This window comes from Aegilops tauschii, chromosome 1 (assembly GCF_002575655.3).
Source record: "Aegilops tauschii subsp. strangulata cultivar AL8/78 chromosome 1, Aet v6.0, whole genome shotgun sequence".
Lineage (NCBI taxonomy): Eukaryota > Viridiplantae > Streptophyta > Magnoliopsida > Poales > Poaceae > Aegilops > Aegilops tauschii.
The window spans coordinates 312,749,471-312,771,215 of NC_053035.3; the positions used below are offsets into that span (position 1 = coordinate 312,749,471).

The following is a 21,745-nucleotide window of genomic DNA, read 5'->3' on the forward strand; positions in this document are numbered from 1 at the left end:
CCCCGCGCGCGGGGGCGACGCGAGGGGCGAGGAGACGCGAGTTGCAATCCAGATCAGGAGAGCATCCGCCGTGGCAGCTGAAGAGGCGGCGGCGATAACAATCCACGAGAGTTGTACGGGTTGTCTGCTAGGTTTATAAGCTGAAATGACATGACCCGGCCGGTGGTGCGTTTTACTCGTGAAACCCTGGACGAATTCTGAGCCCAGATCATACGGGCCGACGCGCCACGATGGCACATGCCGACATTGCTGTTCCGCTATACACTGCATCTCGAGTCCTGTTGTGTTCTGTTTATGCGTTTTTCTTCACTGATCCGAGGCTGAGAGGGGCCTGACCTAAGCAGCTGGCCATCCTCCTATCCTATCTACCCGCCCCAACTATCATCTGCCACCTTTAATTCGCTCTGCCGTAACGCGATGCGGCTGCACTGCATGCCCCGAGCCAGGCCATGTGCCCACCCAACATGGCACGTTCCCTGCTCTGCTCTCCCTGCTCACACACAAACCCGAACCCCGTCTCGTTGCTTAGCGCGTACCCGATCCGGTTTATAAATAGCCCCACCGCACCACGGCCACCACCCCACTCCCACACAGGAACCGAGCACACCATCACTCACTCCCCACCGCCACTCGTCAGATCCACACGCCACAGCGCGCGGCATGGGCTCCCTCCCCCTCCCCTCCCTCGCCGTGCTCGCGGCGCTTCTCTGCTTCCTCGCCGTCGGCGGCGCCGTGGACCTCAACACCACCGACCCCTCCCCCTTCGACGTCGACCTGAACGCCACCGACGCCACCAAGTACTGGGGCCCCTGGACCCCGGCCAGGGCGACTTGGTACGGCCAGCCCAACGGCGCCGGCCCCGACGACAACGGTGAGGATCCTCCGCGCTCCCTCCCTCCCTTCCTCAAGATGAATGCTTCTCCTCTCTTCTTGCGCGAGCAATGTGGCTCATTCCTCGGCGCTTCTTTGGTCTTGCTAGGCGGTGCCTGCGGCTTCAAGCACACCAACCAGTACCCGTTCGCGTCCATGACCTCCTGCGGCAACCAGCCATTGTTCAAGGACGGCAAGGGGTGCGGCTCATGCTACAAGGTAAATTAAATACCACGTAGAGCAGAAGAGAAACAGTTTACAGTTACTGTCAACTAGTAGGCCGATCTGCAGCGTCTGACAGCGGGCCCCGCATGCGTATAGTAATGTATCTGTGCGGGGTGTCTGCGTGTGTTGAGTCGCTTTCCGTGAACGAAAACGTCTTTTACTGTGCGGCGGAGAGCCGTTGCAGCTTAGGAAGCGCGTCGGTTGGCGCTCGACCTCTCGGGTGCCTGAAGCTGAAGCTGACGTTTTTGTTGTGTTTCAGATCAGATGCAGGAAGGACATGTCCTGCTCCGGTAGGACGGAGACGGTGATCATCACCGACATGAACTACTACCCGGTGGCGCCCTTCCACTTCGACCTCAGCGGCACGGCGTTCGGCAGGCTCGCCAAGCCCGGCCTCAACGACAGGCTCCGCCACTCCGGCATCATCGACATCGAGTTCACACGGTAAGAAGAGCGAGCAACACCTGCAGCGCCGTAGCAGTACCAGTGCAACATTGAGAGAATTTGTACCGCCATTTTGCAAAATTCTTGGTTGAATTTGCTGTCCATCGTCCGGGCAGTTAAAAGTTGAAAAAAAGTCGGGTGCATTGGATCCACCCAAACCCAACCGCCCGCATTACTCCTGGCCGACCGGACACGGGCGCCACACACACACACACACACACACTCCTCTGCCCTGCACATGCATGTGCAACAGCTAGTAGTAAGCACACAGGGCTCAGCTTTATTACTCGGGCCCAACCCACCCTCCTTTTGCAGCACGGCATATGCGTGCCCTGCCACCATACGCCACCGGCCAGCCCATCCCCGTCTCGTATCACAGAGCAGCGGCTGGGCCCCTGGCCGAAAGATACAATATTCCGCCGCAACATCGAGCAAGGCAACAAAACTAATAATACGCATGGACTACCAGCGGCAACTTCTTCCATACAACAATTTATACGAAGTACGATCTTGTGATGAATTGCAGGGTGCCGTGTGAGTTCCCGGGGCTGAAGATCGGGTTCCACGTGGAGGAGTACTCGAACCCCGTCTACTTCGCGGTGCTGGTGGAGTACGAGGACGGCGACGGCGACGTGGTGCAGGTGGACCTCATGGAGTCGCGGGGGCCGGGCGGCGGCAAGTGGACGAGGATGAGGGAGTCGTGGGGCTCCGTGTGGCGCCTCGACTCCAACCACCGCCTCCAGGCGCCCTTCTCCATCCGCATCCGCAACGAGTCCGGCAAGACGCTCGTCGCCAACAAGGTCATCCCGGCCAACTGGAGGCCCAACACCTTCTACCGCTCCTTCGTGCAGTACAGCTGAACCCACCATGATTCCGTTGCCAATCGGAGTACTGGTAATGCTACTACGCGGCTAGCTGCTACGGTCAAGTGAGTCGGTCAGTCATTGGGAGTGTACGGTCGTTTGCCTTGAGTCGTTGTAAACTGTATCGGGTGGTGGGGGTGTGTGTGGTGTCGGTGCGTCTTTCTAGGTGAGAAAAGTTTGGCTGGGTGTGGGTCTGGGTCTCTAGGGCTGTGATGAGTCGTGTATTGGCAAATGGGAAAAGGCTGTGTGGGAAATGGAGGAGGCAGGCGTACAAGATACGCTCTCCCGCCCACTCTTGCCTTTTATAATTTATATATCATTCAAGGCGGTGATATTAATCGAAAGTATATTGTTACTACTACTACTATATGAACCATGTTCGTACTTGTGCCTCCTTTTATTATGTACTTGTGACTCCTTTTATTATTTCTATATATACTGAAGGAAAAAGCATTTAATCTTGAAGAAGCAAACCCAACTGCAGAGAAGCATCAAAATGGTTGGAATTTGATTTCATCACATCCTAGGTAAGCTCATAGTTCCGGGACAGCGTAGTACTAGGCTCCAGCAAAAGGGAGAGTTGGCGCCGTGCACCCAGATCTGTTCCCGCGCGCGGTAAATTTACAAACCTGGCGCGAAGAGGACGGCCTTTTACCGCTTCTTTTTCTGCAGATTCCTTGCCTAAGCAGCCGTAGCGCATGATTGGTTGCCGGTAAAGCACGCGGCCGAATTATCCAATCTCCCTGCGGGCTGCGACCCTCGATAAAGCTACTACCACTCCCCACCGTAGATTTTCTTTATGCCACCAGCAATAGTCTTGCCAGTTCGACGTGTACGACTACCGTACCGGCCTTGTCCGGAGAGAAATCCCCCGGCCGGCTCGGGTCAAGCAGAACAGTGCGCGCCACGCAGCGATACAAGAGCGTCCGGCCAAACGAAGCGTCCCATCTTCCGCCGCCGGGGTCCGGGCCTTCAAACCCCATTAGCTGTACCGCGTCGCTTGCAGCTTGCTGCTGCTGGCATGCTGGCGATCCCTGCCCGTACGAGTTATTGTGGCTCCCTCGTTCGTTCCAGATCCCCACCCCAGCACTGCATGGTCTTATTCTTATCCTGCACGGGCCCGCTTCAGCTCACCGTCGTCGGAGTTGAGAATCGGCACCGTAGGCAAAGCTGAGCCAGGAGTAATAACTCCTGTTCCTGTTCCTCGGTGCCGCGTCGACCGATCCGATCCGATCCAGCCGGATGTGTGATCAGGGATGTCAAATCGAAACATAAGCTGGCGCTATGGTGTTGGCATCCGATCCGCCGATGGATGGATGGATCGGGCCGGCGAGCCACAGCTGGGGGTGGGGGTTGGCCGGCCGACACTGGTCTTGTTTTGGACGCGCATTTCCCTCTCTTTCTATCCGGGGATCGAGCTGGTTTCCCCGCGGTCCGCGGCATGTGCGCCGCGGCCCATGGGGTCAAAAGGCGATGTGTACCCTGTACCTGTACCTTGCCAATGCCGACCGGTACGGCGTCGTCTTTACCAGTTCCAGTTGTGATCCGCATCCGCCTAAGCATGTGTGTCGGTGAATCCCATTATCATCTCCTACTCGACCCGACCGGCACGCACCGGAGCATATCATCATTATCACTGTTGAAGCTAAGCAGAGTGCTCCCACTAACAGTAGTAAGTACCACTGACTGTTAGCATAGTGTGGACGAGCGGTCCAGCGACTCCACCGAGATGCCAAGAGAGCAAGCCATCGCGTCACACCGCGCGGGGAAATATCTCTGCGGCGTACGCAAATCTGCAGATGTGCCTGCATGGAGGTCGATAGCGTTGGGGAGTAAAAAAGATCCGATCAGCGGCGAGTGGTTGGCGACGGTGGCGGGTTAGGCTGCGCAATGATTGACTGAAGTCACTGAGCTGAGCTGCCTCCAACTCCGACGGTACATTCATTTGCCGGCGGGCTGGGAAGGACGGCCCACCGGTCAGCGAGAAGATGACACAAACAGCATATCGAAAGCTGGATGAGGTTAACCTCTCCGGTCCAATTTCCAAATCATGTGCAATTGGGTGATACTGTAGTACAAACACATCTTCTTCAGGTAACCGATTGGCGGTGACTTATACGTACAAGCTAAGCAAAATGTTGTCAAAACGATATGCGTACAAGCTAGAATGATTTTAATACGACAAATCATGTGCAATAATGTGTAAAATACACGATGCTGCAGGGTGCTGTGGTGCGTCGACAGATTTTCATGTCCAAAGGAAAATGCTGTACAGGTGCTTGTACGACGTTGTACGATCACTCTTTGGAGCTGCCCGGCTGGGTCTGCTGTTGGCTTAGCTTCTGGCACATGGCCATCATCCTGCTGTACGCCTCCATGCCGTTCGGTTGAGCTTGCTGCTGCTGCAGCAGAGATTCGTGCCACCGCATGAGAATCAATCAAGATCAAAGGGTTCGAAGGGAACAGTGCGCGAAGATTTGGATTTTGGAGCACGCGCGTACCTGCGCGTTCTGCTGCGCCGCTTGGCAGGCGAGGAAGGCGGAGTAGCCGTCCGGCACGGCGGCAGCGGCGGGCTGCTTCTGCCGGTCGGCGCCGGCGCCGGCGTTCCAGGGCTGTATGGCGACGAAAGGGGTGGACGCGTGCATCATGGGCTGGGTGAGGCCGGTGTAGGCGGGCTGCGCGAGTGGCCCCGCCATGTTCATCATTCCCAGGCCCATCTGCGCCATCTGGGCCATCTGGGCCATGTTGGCCATGACGGACATCTGGGCCAGCTGCGGCATGGCCATGGGCATCATCATGCTGCTCATCCGGTTCATCATCTGCACCGTCGCCTGCAGCTGCTTCAAGTGGTCGATCACCTCGTCCAGCATCGATGCCTTGTCCGTCTGCGTCAATGGAAAATAACAGATCGACGTTTATTTATCTGGAGATATATGTTCCATTGTCTGGTCCGGTGATTCCCGTCGAGAAATACAGTACCTTGCTTGAGTTGGGGACGAGCTTTTGCAGTGTTTGCATCTTCTGGTTGATCCTGTCCCTTCTTTTCTGCAACAAGGTCTTGAGTTAATCAGCAAACTAACCAACAAGGCATTTTAATCTTCTTGTTTTAAGGACAAACATAGCATTTTTTTTGAGGAAGCAAACATACCACTTCCATCTGATAAAGGAAATTGAAAAAAAAGAGAAGTCCTAATTGAATTCAGGTTTAGTCCTATTAGTTTGATTAATTGTGCTATTAAGATTTTCACTAAAGCTATGATTTCTAGAGCTCCTGTTTTATGTGAGAAACTTATTTCCCCAAACCAAGCTGCCTTTATTAAATGGAGGTCTTATTAGAAAGTGTTGTTATGGCCCATGAGGTGATACATGAGATTCATAGAACTAGGACAAGTGGTTTAGTTTTGGAACTTCATTGTAAGAAAACTTATGACAGAGTGAGTTGGGAATTCCTTGTGGAGATGCTCTCTTCTAGAGGCTCTTATATTAGAAAGTGTTGTTACAGCCCATGAGGTGATACATGAGATTCATAGAACTAGGACGAGTGGTTTAGTTTTGGAACTTGATTATAAGAAAGCTTATGACATAGTGAGTTGGGAATTCCTTGTGGAGATGCTCTCTTCTAGAGGCTCTCGAGATAAATGGATTAAATTGATTTATAGTACTTTATTTTAGAGTTCTTTTTGTGTGAGAATTAATGATACATATGGACCCATTTTATTGGAGGCGAAGGGCTTAAACAAGGAGATCCTTTGTTGCTCTCACTGTTCAATTCGGTGGCTGATGTTTGTCCAAGATGCTATCTAAAGTTGTTCATCATAACTTTATCTATGGGATCCTTCCTCGTATGATCCCTGGATGTGTTGTCAGTGTGCAATATGCAGATGCTATCGTCCTCTTCTTGGATGCCTGGAACATACTTGGAATTTGAAATGGATTTTATCATGTTTGGAGAATATTTCTGGATTAAAAATAAATTTCCATAGAAGTGATCTCCATACTGTTCATGTTAAGGAAGACCTGGCTTTGTTTTGCCCAGATATTTTATTGTCAAATTGGTTCTTTCCCTTTTAAATATTTGGGTGTTCCCTTGCACTTCAAAATATTGATAAGGTAAGATATACAACCAATCATTGACAAAATTATCAAAAACATTTCTGGTTGGCTTGGCAAGAACTGTCTTACAGGGGCAAACTAATCTTACTTGCCACTTGCATAGCTAGCTTCCCCACTTATTTGATATCTATTTTGAAATTCCCCAAATGTGCTATAGAGGCAATTACTTATGAGATATCTTTTGTTTGGGGGTGACATGGGGGATGAACACAAGTATCGCCTAGCTAGCTGGGGACTCATATCTAGGAGAAAGGAATTTGGTGGGATGGGGTCCCTAACCTTAGGGATTTTAACTTGGCCATGCTCGCCTGTGGGAGCAAAAGATTCTTTGACAGTAAATCCAATGATTGGAAAACTCTCCTAATTTTCAAATGTGGGACAAAGAAACCCAATATTCTTTGTGCTAAACCTGGTCTGGGATCTCAGTTATGGAAAAGTGTTTGTTGAGCTTTTTCTGCTGCTAAAACCTTTTATAGGTGGAAATTGGGCAGTGGCAACAGTATTGGCTTTTGGCATGACATATGGATTGTTGTTTGTTTACTTAAAACCTTATACAAGGATCTTCTTGAAATTTTCCAACAACGAGATGCTATTGTTGCCCAGGTTTGGGATGGGGTGATTCTAAAACTTACCTTTAGAAGGTGTGTGGATGAACATCATCTCAGTAGATGTATTGAGTTGGTGTCTCTAGTGAAAACTAAAGTTTTGTCATGTGACAATGATACTCCCATCTGGATACTTGAGCCATCTGGCATACACACTGTTAAAACCATTTATAAGCTGATTAACTTTTGTGGGATTTCATCTGAACTACAGAATTGCATTTGGAAAATTAAGGTGCCACCTAACATACATATTTTTCTATGGCTGGTCCCCCATAACAAAAGTTTGACTAGGATAACCTAGCTAAATGTCATTTTGTATCTGATCCTACTTGTGTTTTCTGTAAATAGTTTGAATCTATACAACATCTCTTCTTTGATTGCATTGTTGCAAAAGTGTTTGGTCGATCATTTCTGATATTCTTAACATTCCCGTACCGTGCTCTTTCAATTCCTTGTACTCCTTCTGGAGATATAAGAAGAAATCAGATGCAATTAACTTAGTGACATCTGCTACCCCGTGGGGCTTATGGTGTTTTCGCAATGAATTTGTTTTTCAGGGGTGAAAATGCCGAAGTGTGAAATGCATCCTGGGTTTGGTAGACGGTTTGGTTTGACACTGAAAGGTATCGTGCACCGATGTTCAAGCTACTCTACTACTAGAATGCCTAAGATTGCTCGATCATCGGCATGGAGAGCTACTGAGGATAGCTTGGCAGGCTTCCTCATATGGATTGTAGATCAGTTTACTTTCCCTTTGTGGCTTGTCTTCTTAATCTATTTCCTGTATCCAACTGCAAGACTGTTGCTTTTCCCTTCCTTAGGGACTGTAATAATTCTGTTGTGGCTAATTTTGGTTGTGACTGAGAGCAGTAAAACGTTGACATGGTTGTTGCCTTGGCTTTACTAAAAGTTGGGATTAAAAAATGATTTTAGGTTTTGCCTAAGGAGAAGAAATAGTTTTGTCACATGGGCATAAAAGGTGTAAACAATAAAAAAATCATTTATTGCCATCCCTAATGAAACATTTATGGTGTAGCACATTTAGTTTCCCCCCTTTCTTATTTAGATAAAACTATTTTGCTATCCTCAGAGTGAACAAAAGGCCCCATTCTTACTAAATAAAAGAACAATGGATGTTATTTTCCTTGGATTCCCTAAACGAGGATCCCTCACCCCAAGCCCCCTAAGACCAATGGGGAGGGGGGACATCACCTCCACCCGATTGTCCTACCAATTCCACGCCTGCCTCTCTTAGTTTGGGCATATTTGCTTCATTTCCATCATCTAGCCCCCTTTTGTATTTATGCTTCACCAATGCATCCGCTCCCACTTGAAATCCTAACCAAACGTTGTGGATTAGCCTCGCTGAGATCGTGCACCTCCTATCATACACCCCTAAAAGTCAACAGGGCTACCATGCCGCCTCATTGTCCAACTTTTACCCCACTCCCAGGTCAGGCACCTTCGACGATAATGCATCCATCTAACCCTGTGGTCTCAATGATCTTTCTAGTTCATGATGGATTAATGTCATCGAGTTGTCGGAGTGTAGCCGTCGACTGGTTTAACTGGCAGACTCCCCTTTGGTCCTTCATGTGGCGGCTATGCATCATACGACTATACTCTCTTCGGCGACCATCCGACTTTTTCCCATCACCCTTTCTCCCTCCTCTTTCCTTCTTCCTTCCAGCCTTTCCTTTCTTCTTCCCTTCTATATTGTTGTCCCGAGTGCATCTTTTACGATGGATAGATTTTTCGTTCTACAACATTGTTGCTTGTTAGCTTGGACGCGTGAAGATCCCAGGCATCGATTCCCACTAACTTAGCTGGTTGTCGCAACATGTTGAACTAACAACTTTGTTACGACAACTAACCATGCTTAAGCTAAGCATTCTGATGCTCACGTACGCACTCTAATGGCCCGTAGACATTCAGTTTTTTTAGTGTGGCATACTTGCTTAATAAAAATGATATACTACTCATGTCAACAAGGAAATCCTTCTTTTCCAAGAGCCAATTTGTAAGGAATCTCAAAGTTAAACGTTCTTGGCTTGGAGAAATTTGAGGATGAGTGAATGACTGAAAAGTTAATCCTAGATGCGCACGAGTGATGATAAAGTGTGCATGAAAGATTAGTGTTGGTTTGTGATGCCAGTCTAGATCCTGCCAGGTATGACGCTTAGGAACTAATGGTTGTGTGGACGGAGCGTTAGAAATGATATTAGAGTCAACCCTCGCGGTTACACATGTGTGTGTGGGTGAGTGACGCAGACATGTACAAGCCATGTACAGCCCGTCGTGACACACGACATGGACATATGTGGATGCTGACATTGGCACACATAGATGTGTGCTAAGAGGGAACGCCCCTACTGGACTGACGGGACATCGGCTCCTTTTAGTGGGAGGCCTATTTGACTTCATGATTTGATAGAAATGACAGACTACACGTATCACCAAGGAATTACTTTTTTACGGAATGACCAACTAGGAAGTTGACACAGGATGCTCACAAGTAAAGATAAAGTGTGTAAGAAGGACAAGTATTGGTCTGTGAGGCCAGTCAAGATTTCATCAAGCGTAATTGTTGGGAACCGATGGTTGTGGCCGGGACATTACCTCATGATCCATAAGTAAAAATAATTACTCGGGCGTCCAACCCTAGCCACGAAAGAAGGGCCGAGTGTGTGCCCGCCCTGCCGCCGCTACTGCCGGTGTTGGTTGCAGTGATGACGCACCCCTACTCCTTAAGTGGCGAGGGCTCTCACGCCCTGTTCCCGCCGGTGGTTCTAGAAGCTGTGGCGGTGGCCTCCGTCGGCTACGCGGGCGGTGATGAGTGCTAGGTGTCCTCCGACGGTGGTGGGAGGTGAGGCCCGGCAAGATCCGAGTGCTGACCCTCGCTCTTCCGGTTGGATCGACCTGATGGCGTGGACGGCGGGTGCGCCAAGGTTCTAGCAGCGCTGCGGCTACTGGCCTGGTGACCGTATAGGACAGTCTAAGCGGAGGCGGGAGCTGACAGGAGGTGCTCCCCTCGGTGCTCTACGGTGACTGGTGGGCGGCGGTTCGTAGCAGGCCGGTACGCGCAGTCGGTAGTCGAGCTTCACCGGGAGAAATCCTATCTTCGGCTTTTGTTGGATCTAGCAATGGCAACGCGCGCGGGCATCATACTCTTTCTTGGAAGCATCACCCATGCGTGGTGTTCCTCCCCTCTCCTCGCGACCATGGCTCCAGAGGGAAACCTCAGATCCATAGAATCAGGAGATGAAGGCGTCTTCATGCCATCGTCCTCCTTGGGGGCATCATCTCGGAGTCGGCTACAACTGGATACCGGTGGATGGCGTCATCTTCGCCGTGTGGGTTGTTGTGGTGGCCGTTCCAAGGATGCTTATTTCTATTTGGCAACGATGATGGCACCGAGAGGAGCTTGAGGTCACAGCTCGGGCTTTGGTAGTCGGATCTTCCTGGCGTGTGCGAGGAGCTCTTCTGTGGTTGTCTAATTGCTTTAAGCCGGAGCTGCGGTGGAGCGAGTATAGGTGGCGACGATGATAGGCACTCGGTGATCGTTTGCGGAGGGCACGGTCGGCGCAAGTCCTGAATATTTTCCTTGTAAAGCTTGTCGTCAAAGTAGGAGTTGTCGGTTGTTCGTGCATGTTCATCTGCTGGCATGTGTAGTCGTAGTTTCTGTGCAGCTGCTTGCGGATTGGCTTTGATGATGGAGTTCTATGGTGAAGTCGGAGTCGCTCGTTCGGAGGTAATCGGCGGTGACGATGACGCCTGCGACTCCTTGGCGGATGTCTTTTCTTCTTCATAGCTCTCTGTTCCATGTTGATGGCCAGGTTGGCCGGTAGTGGCCATGTTATGTGGGTTGAATTGTATCCGTCTTAGCTTGCTTTTCTGCCAATTATCCGAGCAATTCTCAGTCTCTTCTTTATCAATGAAAATGACAAGTCTTTTGCCTCGTTTGGAAACGACACCCGGATGTTGTGAATCTCTGTTGTTTCGAAAGTGCTACACCAAGCTTACGCAAGATATGTGCAGGTCCTCCCCAAAATTTGCTATGCAATTAGCTCATGACAAGTCCAAAATCAATTCGCTTTCTAGCTCGATCACTATCTCGCTCAACTCAACTTGAGCTCGGTTGACTAGTCTGGCTTGCACTCGGTTTCTCTTTGGGCGGAAGTATGCAAGCGAGGCACGCGTAACCCACACATTCTGCATTCACACTAGCTTAGCTACCACTTGTATATGCGCACGTGTTCTATACCCCTTATAGAAATACACTGAATGCTCAAGTTGGTTGAAGCTAGACCTAAAATGCACGTCATTGACTAAAAGTACGAATAACCAAATACTAGTATGAAGCAATAAAACTATATAACAAATACCAGTATCAAGTGTAAGCAACAAATCACTGTCATGCATCAGTGCAGAAGAGATAGTTGCTTACACGCTCAGATTCGTTATGGATGGCAGCAGCCCGGCTCCTCTTCGTAGAAATGGACGGCCTCATTGGAGCTTCCCCCTTGACCACGACGTTCTCTGCTTCATCGCACAGCCCGTCTCTCTTTTGTATCTCAACAGACGCATGCACCGGCCGGTTAGATAGACGCAAGAAAAAACATAAGCATAGGGAGTCTGCAAGCCCATACGGATCAAGACAAGCTGGATCGACGTACGTGCATGAGATGCTTACGATCGAGACATGCATGCATATGCAGGGTATGTGTGGGAACGTGTGTGGCTGTTAGCCCAGAGCTTTGCTTGCCTGCGACCGACGGCTGAAGCAGCGGGAGTCGCTGGCGCCGCCCCCGAAGCTCGTGTTCTCCGTCTCCGGGGAGCCGTGGTCCAGCGACGTGGAGTTGTTGGTCGTCGTGAACCCGCACAAGTCGTCAGCACCGGTGCCGCAGGGCTCCAGAGTGAGCAGCGAGCTCTCGCCACGGCCGGGCGCGACGCTCCCTTGGCTGGCGCACACCCGCCCGTCCTCGCCGACCACCCGTGCCCGCTTCCTCCGCACGTCCCCCTCCGCCGGGTCGTCAACCCTTGCGCACGGCACGAGCCCGTCGGCCGGCGCGCCCACACCGAGCCAAGGCGCGGCAGCTGTTGGCAACGGCTGCCCGAGGTGCGACGTGGACTGAGACGACAAACGAGCGGCCGCCTCGCCCACCACTGCCTCGAGCGTCTCCCGGTGATCTCCCGCGCCGCCGATGGCGTGCATCTGCGCCGGCGCCGGCGCGGCCGGGTACTTGGGCACCGACCGGTTGAGCAGCCCCTGCCAGAAGATGTTGCCCTTCTCCCACGTCAGCTCCGCCACCTCGTCGTACTGGTCCGGCATGGGCATGGCAACCGGCCCCGTCAGACCGCTGTCTCCAGACGCCATGCGCTGCGCCGACCCGGTGGACGTCGGGTTGAGCCCCGCGCCAACCGTCTCGTCCAGATCCCAGCTCGGCACGCACTGGTTATTCATCACGCTCCACCACCTCCAATGCCAAGCTATATATATACCCCGAAAGAAGGACCGGTGGCTTGCTGTGTCGTCCCGGGATTGGGCCGGCAGAGCAGAACGGTGGTGAGCTAGCTATGTGTGTGTAGTAGTAGGTGTAAGCTATACCATATACGTAAGCACAGTATATATGGTGGTCGTTGGAAAGCACGGCAAATCAAGCGGAGGCGGAGATAGTTATGGAGCGGTGCGTGGAGGAGGCAGCACGGGTGCACGGCGCGCGCGGAGGTGTGTGTGGCGGAGCCATGCAGTGCGCGTCGGGGGCGGAGGCGATAGATGGATGGATAGGTGGAGAGGGGGGCAGGGAGAGGGACGGGACGGGGAGAGGGAGGGCCCTGGGCTTGTGAGGAGGAGCCGGGCACGTAGCCGCCTCGCCTTCCACATGACCACGTAGGAGTCCAGAGGAAGCGCTTGCATTGCATGCGTTTTCAATCCAGCTAGTAGCTCGGACGTTTCTTTCGCGCCTGCCTTTCCGGGGCTGTCGGGCCGGAGGCGTCCAGCCGTCGGGTTCCCATCGGGTGGTGGTGCTGCGTGCATGGCGCGGAGGCAGCGGGCATCGGGTGCTCCTCTGATTTGTGGCTCCTGGACCTGGTACAGTTCCGAATCCTGTGGGGCATGCACCGACGGCCGGCGATCTCTTGAAAACTGCATGCACGTGTCGACCGTACACAAACGTGCATGCACCGGACCACTCTCCGATTTACGGCCGTTTCACGTTGCGGCCCACGACGATGATTCTGTATGTTTAGCCTTTTTCGATAACGTGGCATGGGCCCACCTTAGCCCGGTTGCCTCGCTGGTGTTCCTGGCTTACAAAACTTTAAAACCCTAAAAAAAGTTAAAACATAATGCAGACGCCTCGCCTTCCTAGCATGCACGAACAGGTACATAAAGTCATGCTAGGAACGTACGCACGAGCACCCTATCCGTATGAGCATTTTCGAGTGCCTGAAAAGACTGGTCTTGAAATTAATGAAGTCATCACAATCACCTCACTATCAACGGGGGTGCCGCCTTCCATGGGAAAACCATGTCATCTTTAATCCTGGTCAAACTTGGGTTTGTACCTGGTGGGTTGGGGGTATACTAGTAGAAAAACTATCTTTGATCTCGAGCATTAGTCCCGGTCAGGTTTGGGCCTGGGACTAATGGCACCTCTAGTCCCGGTTCCAACGGCTAGGAGCGGACAGTGGCACGACCACCTCTAGCCCCAGTTCAAATGGGACCTCTAGTCCCGGTTGGTGATAACAACCGGGACTAAAGGGGTGGCGGCAGGCTGGGGCCTCTGCGAGCACCTTTAGTTCCGGTTGGTATCGCCAACCGGGACTGAGATGGACCTTTAGTCCCGGTTTGTATCACCAACCGGGACTAAAGGTCTTCCTATATATAGATGCTTCGTCCAGCCCGAACTCAAGCTCTCCTTTCTCTCCTCTTTCTTTCCTTCCCCTAGCTCGAGCTCATCCTCCATTTTTGCCAAGATTTGTTAAGATTGGAGGCTCGTTCCATCTATCCAAGGGTTCTAAAAGGTTAGCAACTTCATCCTTTCATCTCTCATTGCTAGTTTAACTCGTTTCATGCTCTAAGTATAGTGATTTGTGGGTTTTAGTTTGGGAGTAATTATGTGAGAGTTTATTTGATTTATACGCAATTTGAGGTCAAATTAACTTCTTAGTTTGCATATGTGTAGGTGTGGTTTACTTAGAGCCGTCCCGTCCCCATCCACACCGTTGTCGATCGCCCGCACCGTCCTGTCGCGGGCACCACCTTGGTGAGCCTCTTGTTCTTATCCTTTTTGTAAAAAAAAAACTTATCTGTATGATTTATATAGTTACTTGTATAATTTTCTTACTTGTATGATTGTTTGTTATACAAGTAACTATATAATTGAAGAAGATAAGTTTTTTGCCCTCGTCCGTGTATGATTCAGATGTGGTATATTCTCTTCTATAACTATTTGTTGCATTTCTAGTTTATGACAATTATGCCCATCAAGTTGACATAGATATTTTTATCTAGGAGGTATGTGAACCGGAAATTGCAAGACCCTCTGGTCGAGAAGTTAAATTTAGTTGAAAAAGAAAACGAGTATTTGAAAGAAAAATTGAAAATAATTGAAGAAGAGAAGATGAAATTGGAGTTGTATGTTGCCGATGTCGTCGATGATCACAAGATCAAGATGGATGCAATGCGCTTGAAGATTAGAAAGATTAGAAAATATGTCATTAATAAAGAGGCCTGGTATAATTTTTGGGGAACGTAGTATTTCAAAAAAATTCCTACGATCATGCAAAATCTATCTAGGAGAAGCATAGCAACGAGCGGGGAGAGTGTGTCCACGTACCCTCGTAGACCGAAAGCGGAAGCGTTTAGTAACGCGGTTGATGTATTCGAACGTCTTCATGATCCAACCGATCCAACTACCGAACGTACGGCACTTCCGTGTTCAGCACACGTTCAACACGATGACGTCCCTCGAGCTCTTGATCTAGTTGAGGACGAGGGAGAGTTCCGTCAGCACGACAGCGTGGCGATGGTGGTGATGAATTTACCAGCGCAAGGCTTCGCCTAAGCACTACGACAATATGACCGAGGTGTTAACTGTGGAGGGGGGCGCCGCACACGGCTAGGAACAATTGATGTGTGTTCTAGCGGTGCCCTCCCCACGTATATAAAGGAGGGAGAGGGAGGGAGGCAGCCTAGGGCGCGCCCAAGTAGGAGGAATCCTACTTGGGCCCCTAGTCCAATTCGCTCCCCTACCATATTTGGACAAGGGGGAAAGGAAGGAGGGGGAGGGGAAGGAAGTAGGAGTCCTACTTCATACTTTCCTTTTTCTCCTCTCCTTTCCCTTTCTCCCCACGTGGCTGGCCCTATAGGAGGCGCACCAGCCCCTTGTGGGCCGGTGCGCTCCCTCACTTGGCCCATTAAGCCCATATCTTTACCGGGGGTTGCCCGGAACCCCTTCCGGTGACCCGGTATCACCCGGAACACTTCCCGTGTCCAAATACCATCGTCCTATATATGAATTTTTACCTCTCGACCATTTTGAGACTCATGTCATGTCCGTGATCTCATCCGGGACTCCGAACAAACTTCGGTCATCAAATCACATAACTCATAATACAAATTGTCATCGAACGTTAAGCGTGCGGACCCTACGGGTTCGAGAACTATGTAGACATGACTGAGACACATCCCCGCTCAATAACCAATAGCGGAACCTGGATGCTCATATTGGCTCCTACATATTTTAAGAAGATCTTTGTCGGTCAAACCACATAACAACATACGTTGTTCCCTTTGTCATCGGTATGTTACTTGCCCGAGATTCGATCGTCGGTATCATCATACCTAGTTCAATCTCGTTACCGGCAAGTCTCTTTACTCGTTCCGTAATGCATCATCCCGTGACTAACTCATTAGTCACATTGCTTGCAAGGCTTATAGTGATGTGCATTACCGAGAGGGCCCAGAGATACCTCTCCGATACACGGAGTGACAAATCCTAATCTCGATCTATGCCAACCCAACAAACACCTTTGGAGACATCTGTAGAGCATCTTTATAATCACCTAGTTACGTTGTGATGTTTGATAGCACGCAAGGTGTTCCTCTGGTATTCGGGAGTTGCATAATCTCATAGTCAGAGGAACATGTATAAGTCATGATGAAAGCAATAGCAATAAAACTAAACGATCATTATGCTAAGCTAACGGATGGGTCTTGTCCATCAAATCATTCTCTAATGATGTGATCCCGTTTATCAAATGACAACACATGTCTATGGTCAGGAAACATAACCATCTTTGATTAACGAGCTAGTCAAGTAGAGGCATACTAGGGACACTCTGTTTTGTCTATGTATTCACACATGTACTAAGTTTCTGGTTAATACAATTCTAGCATGAATAATAAACATTTATCATGATATAAGGAAATTTAAATAACAACTTTATTATTGCGTCTAGGGTATATTTACTTCAGTCTCCCACTTGCACTAGAGTCAATAATCTAGTTCACATCGCCATGTGATTTAACACCAATAGTTCACATCACCATGTGATTAGTTCGCATCACCATGTGACTAACACCCAAAGGGTTTTACTAGATTCAATAATCTAGTTCACATCGCTATGTGATTAACACCCAAAGAGTACTAAGGTGTGATCATGTTTTGCTTGTGAGAGAAGCTTAGTCAATGGGTCTGTCACATTCAGAGCCGTGTGTATTTTGCAAATTTTCTATGTCTACAATGCTCTGCATGGAGCTACTCTAGCTAATTGCCCCCACTTTTAATATGTATCCAGATTGAGACTCAGAGTCATCCGGATCGGTGTAAAAGATTGCATCGGCGTAACTCTTTACGACGAACTCTTTATCACCTCCATAATCGAGAAATATCTCCTTAGTCTTCTAAGGATAATTTTGACCGCTGTCAAGTGATCCACTCCTGGATCAATATCGTACCCCCTTGCCAAACTCATGGCAAGGTACACAATAGGTTTGGTACACAGCATAGCATACTTTATAGAACCTATGGCTGAGGCATAGGGAATGACTTTCATTCTCTTTCTATTTTCTGCCGTGGTCGTGTTTTGAGTCTTACTCAACTTTACACCTTGCAATACAGGCAAGAACTCCTTTGACTGTGCCATTTTGAACTACTTCAAAAATCTTGTCAAGGTATGTACTCATTGAAAAATCTTATCAAGCGTCTTGATCTATCTCTATAGATCTTGATGCCCAATATGTAAGCAGCTTCACCGAGGTCTTTCTTTGAAAAACTCCTTTCAAACACTCCTTTATGCTTTCCAGAAAATTCTACATCATTTCCGATCAACAATATGTCATTCACATATACTTATCAGAAAGGCTATAGTGCTCCTACTCACTTTCCTGTAAATACAGGCTTCACCGCAAGTCTGTATAAAACTATATGCTTTGATCAACTTATCAAAGCGTATATTCCAACTCCGAGATGCTTGCACCAGTCCATAGATGGATCGCTGGAGCTTGCACATTTTGTTAGCACCTTTAGGATTGACAAAACCTTCTGGTTGTATCATATACAACTCTTGTTTAATAAATCCATTAAGGAATGCAGTTTTGATATCCATTTGTCAGATTTCATAAAATGTGGCAATTGCTAACATGATTTGGACAGACTTTAAGCATCGATACGAGTGAGCAAATCTCATCGTAGTTAACATCTTGAACTTGTCAAAAACCCTTTTCGACAAGTCGAGCTTTGTAGATAGTAACACTACTATCAGCGTCCGTCTTCCTCTTGAAGATCCATTTATTCTCAATGGCTTGCCGATCATTGGGCAAGTCCACCAAAGTCCACACTTTGTTCTCATACATGGAATCTATCTCAGTTTTCATGGCCTCAAGCCATCTGTCAGAATCTGGGCTCATCATCGCTTCCTCATAGTTCATAGGTTCATCATGGTCTAGTAGCATGACTTCCAGAACAGGATTACGTACCACTCTGGTGCGGATCGTACCCTGGTTGACCTACGAGGTTCGGTAGTAACTTGATCTGAAGTTTCATGATCATCATCATTAACTTCCTCGCTAATTGGTGTAGGCATCACTAGAACTGATTTCAGTGATGAGCTACTTTCCAATTCAAGAGAAGGTACAATTACCTCATCAAGTTCTACTTTCCTCCCACTCACTTCTTTCGAGAGAAACTCCTTCTCTAGAAAGGATCCACTCTTAGTACCAAAGATCTTGCCTTCGGATCTGTGATAGAAGGTGTACCCAACAGTTTCTTTTGGGTATCCTATGAAGACGCACTTCTCCGATTTGGGTTTGAGCTTATTAGGCTGAAACTTTTTCACATAAGCATCGCAAACCCAAAAATTAAGAAAAGACAGCTTAGGTTTCTTGCAAAACCACAGTTCATACGGTGTCGTCTCAACGGATTTTTAGACGGTGCCCTATTTAACATGAATGCAGCTGTCTCTAATGCATATCCCCAAAACGATAGTGATAAATCGATAAGAGACATCATAGATCGCATCATATTTAATAAAGTACGATTACGACGTTCGGACACACCATTACGTTGTGGTGTTCCAGGTGGCGTGAGTTGAGAAACTATTCCACATTGTTTCAAATGAAGGCCAATCTCGTAACTCATATATTTGCCTCCGCGATCAGATCGTAGAAACTTTATTTTCTTGTTACGATGATTCTCAACTTCACTCTGAATTTCTTTGAACTTTTCAAATGTTTCAGACTTGTGTTTCATTAAGTAGATATACCCATATATTCTTAAATCATATGTGAAGGTCAGAAAATACGATACCCGCTGCGAGCCTCAACACTCATCGGACCGCATACATCAGTATGTATAATTTACAATAAGTCTGGTGCTCGCTCCATTGTTCCGGAGAACGGAGACTTAGTCATCTTGCCGATGAGGCATGGTTCGCAAGCATCGAGTGATTCATAATCAAGTGATTCCAAAAGCCCATCAGCATGGAGTTTCTTCATGCGCTTTACACCAATATGACCTAAACGGCAGTGCCACAAATAATTTGCACTATCATTATTAAACATTGCATCTTTTGGCATCAATATCATGAATATATGTATCAGTACGATCGAGATTCAATAAACAATTCACCTTGGGTGTATGACAACAGAAGGTTTTATTCATGTAAACAGAATAACAATTATTCTTTGACTTAAATGAATAACCGTATTGCAATAAACATGATCCAATCATATTATGCTCAACACAAACACCAAATAACATTTATTTTAGGTTCAACACTAACCCCGAAGGTAAAGGGAGTGTGCGATGGTGATCTTATCAACCTTTGGAATCATTTCCAACACACATCGTCACCTTGTCCTCAACTAGTATTTGTTCATTTTGTAACTCCTGTTTTGAGTTACTAATCATAGCAACTGAACCAGTATCAAATACCTAGGGGTTACTATGAACACTAGTAAAGTACACATCAATAACATGTATATCATATATACTTTTGTTCACTTTGCCATCCTTCTTATCCGCCAAGTATTTAGGGTAGTTCCGCTTCCAGTGGCCATTTCCTTTGCAGTAGACGCACTCAGTTTCAGGCTTGGGTCTAGCTTTGGGCTTCTTCATGGGAGTGGCAACTTGCTTGACATTCTTCTTGAAGTTCCCTTTCTTTCCCTTGCCCTTTTACTTGAAACTAGTGGTCTTGTCAACCATCAATATTTGATGTTTTTCTTGATTTCTACCTTCGTCGATTTCAGCATCACGAAGAGCTCGGGAATCGTTTTCGTCATCCCTTGCATATTATAGTTCATCACGAAGTTCTAGTAACTTGGTGATAGTGACTAGAGAACTCTGTCAATCACTATCTTATCTGGAAGATTAACTCCCACTTGATTCAAGCGATTGTAGTACTCAGACATTTTGAGCACATGCTCACTGGTTGAGCTATTCTCCTCCATCTTATAGGCAAAGTACTTTTCAGAGGTTTCATACCTCTCGACTCGGGCATGAGTCTGAAATACCAATTTCAGCTCTTGGAACATCTTATATGCTCCATGGCATTCAAAATGTTTTTGAAGTCCCGGTTCTAAGCCGTAAAGCATGGTGCTCTAAACTATGAAGTAGTCATCATAACGAGCTTTGTCAAAACGTTCATAACGTCTGCATCTGCTCCTGCAATAGGTCTGTCACCTAGCGGTGCATAAAGGACATAATTATTCTGTGCAGCAATGAGGATGATCCTCAGATCACGGACCCAGGCCGCATCATTGCTACTATCATCTTTCAACCTATTTTTCTCTAGTAACATATAAAAAATAAACGGGGAGATACATTGCAAGCTATTGATCTACAACATAGATATGCAAATACTATCAGGACTAAGTTCATGATAAATTAAGGTTCAATTAATCATATTACTTAAGAACTCCCACTTAGATAGACATCCCTCTAGTCATCTAAATGATCACGTGATCCATATCAACTAAACCATGTCCGATCATCACGTGAGATGGAGTAGTTTTCAATGGTGAACATCACTATGTTGATCATATCTACTATATGATTCACATTCGACCTTTCGGTCTCAGTGTTCCGAGGCCATATCTGCATATGCTAGGCTCGTCAAGTTTAACCCGAGTATTCTGCGTGTGCAAAACTGGCTTGCACCCATTGTACGTGAACATAGAGCTTATCACACCCGATCATCACGTGGTGTCTCGGCACGACGAACTGTAGCAATGATGCATACTCAGGGAGAACACTTATACCTTGAAATTTAGTGAGGGATCATCTTATAATGCTACCGCCGTACTAAGCAAAATAAGATGAATAAAGGATAAACATCACATGCAATCAAAATATGTGACATGATATGGCCATCATCATCATGTGCCTTAGATCTCCATCTCCAAAGCACCGTCATGATCTCCATCATCACTGGCACATGACACCATGATCTCCATCATCTTGATCTCTATCAATGTGTCGTCACATGGTCGTCTCGCCAACTATTGCTTTTGCAATTATTGCTATCGCATAGCGATAAAGTAAAGCAATTATATGGCGCTTGCATCTTATGCAATAAAGAGACAACCATAAGGATCCTGCCAGTTGCTGATAACTTTAACAAAACATGACCATCTCATACAACAATTTATATCTCATCACGTCTTGACCATATCACATCACAACATGCCCTGCAAAAACAAGTTAAACGTCCTCTACTTTGTTGTTGCAAGTTTTACGTGGCTGCTACGGGTTTCTAGTAAGAACCGTTCTTACCTACGCATCAAAACCACAACGATTTTTCGTCAAGTGTGTTGTTTTAACCTTCAACAAGGACCGGGCGTAGTCAAACTTGATTCAACTAAAGTTGGAGAAACTGACACCCGCTAGCCACCTATGTGCGGAGCACGTCGTTAGAACTAGTCTCATGAACGTGGTCATGTAATGTCGGTCCGGGCCGCTTAATCCAACAATACCGCCGAATCAAAGTAAGACGTTGCTGGTATGCAGTATGACTGTTATCACCCACAACTCTTTGTGTTCTACTCGTGCATATAACATCTACGCATAGACCTGGCTCGGATGCCACTGTTGCGGAACGTAGTATTTCAAAAATTTCCTA

At 47.9% G+C, this 21,745-nt stretch overlaps 2 protein-coding genes across 3 annotated transcripts; one reads left to right on the top strand and one right to left on the bottom strand.

Moving 5' to 3' along the window:
* Window positions 1-559: 559 nt before the first annotated feature.
* LOC109749699 (expansin-B4) lies at window positions 560-2,769 on the top strand. Its single transcript, XM_020308646.4, has 4 exons — window positions 560-871; window positions 980-1,089; window positions 1,355-1,539; window positions 2,066-2,769. Exons 1-4 carry the CDS (start codon window positions 661-663, stop codon window positions 2,397-2,399), a joined length of 840 nt encoding a protein of 279 aa, XP_020164235.1. The 5' UTR covers window positions 560-660; the 3' UTR covers window positions 2,400-2,769.
* A 1,636-nt stretch (window positions 2,770-4,405) lies between these two features.
* LOC109749697 (transcription factor UNE10) lies at window positions 4,406-13,010 on the bottom strand. Of its 2 annotated transcripts, none has more exons than XM_020308641.4 (5): window positions 11,886-13,010; window positions 11,568-11,684; window positions 5,382-5,447; window positions 4,904-5,287; window positions 4,406-4,804 (listed from the first exon to the last, which is right to left on the bottom strand). In XM_020308641.4, the coding sequence occupies exons 1-5, from the start codon at window positions 12,582-12,584 to the stop codon at window positions 4,700-4,702; spliced, it is 1,371 nt and encodes a 456-aa protein (XP_020164230.1). In that variant the 5' UTR covers window positions 12,585-13,010; the 3' UTR covers window positions 4,406-4,699. The 2 variants fall into 2 exon arrangements, with proteins under 2 accessions (XP_020164230.1, XP_020164233.1); XM_020308644.4 differs by having other exon boundaries at window positions 4,406-4,801; window positions 11,886-12,876.
* Between the last annotated feature and the right edge of the window lie 8,735 nt (window positions 13,011-21,745).

What these genes read in the sequence shown, in the direction of transcription:
- LOC109749697 (XM_020308641.4), bottom strand. Translation starts at nt 12,584, where the DNA reads ATGAATAACCAGTGCGTGCCGAGCTGGGATCTGGACGAGACGGTTGGC. An exon ending in TCCATAACGAATCTGAGCGT is followed by an intron (nt 5,448 to 11,567) that starts GTAAGCAACTAT and finishes ACCTTGTTGCAG; the next exon opens with AAAAGAAGGGACAGGATCAA. An exon ending in TCGTCCCCAACTCAAGCAAG is followed by an intron (nt 5,288 to 5,381) that starts GTACTGTATTTC and finishes CCATTGACGCAG; the next exon opens with ACGGACAAGGCATCGATGCT.
- LOC109749699 (XM_020308646.4), top strand. Translation starts at nt 661, where the DNA reads ATGGGCTCCCTCCCCCTCCCCTCCCTCGCCGTGCTCGCGGCGCTTCTC. An exon ending in CGCCGGCCCCGACGACAACG is followed by an intron (nt 872 to 979) that starts GTGAGGATCCTC and finishes TGGTCTTGCTAG; the next exon opens with GCGGTGCCTGCGGCTTCAAG. An exon ending in GGTGCGGCTCATGCTACAAG is followed by an intron (nt 1,090 to 1,354) that starts GTAAATTAAATA and finishes GTTGTGTTTCAG; the next exon opens with ATCAGATGCAGGAAGGACAT.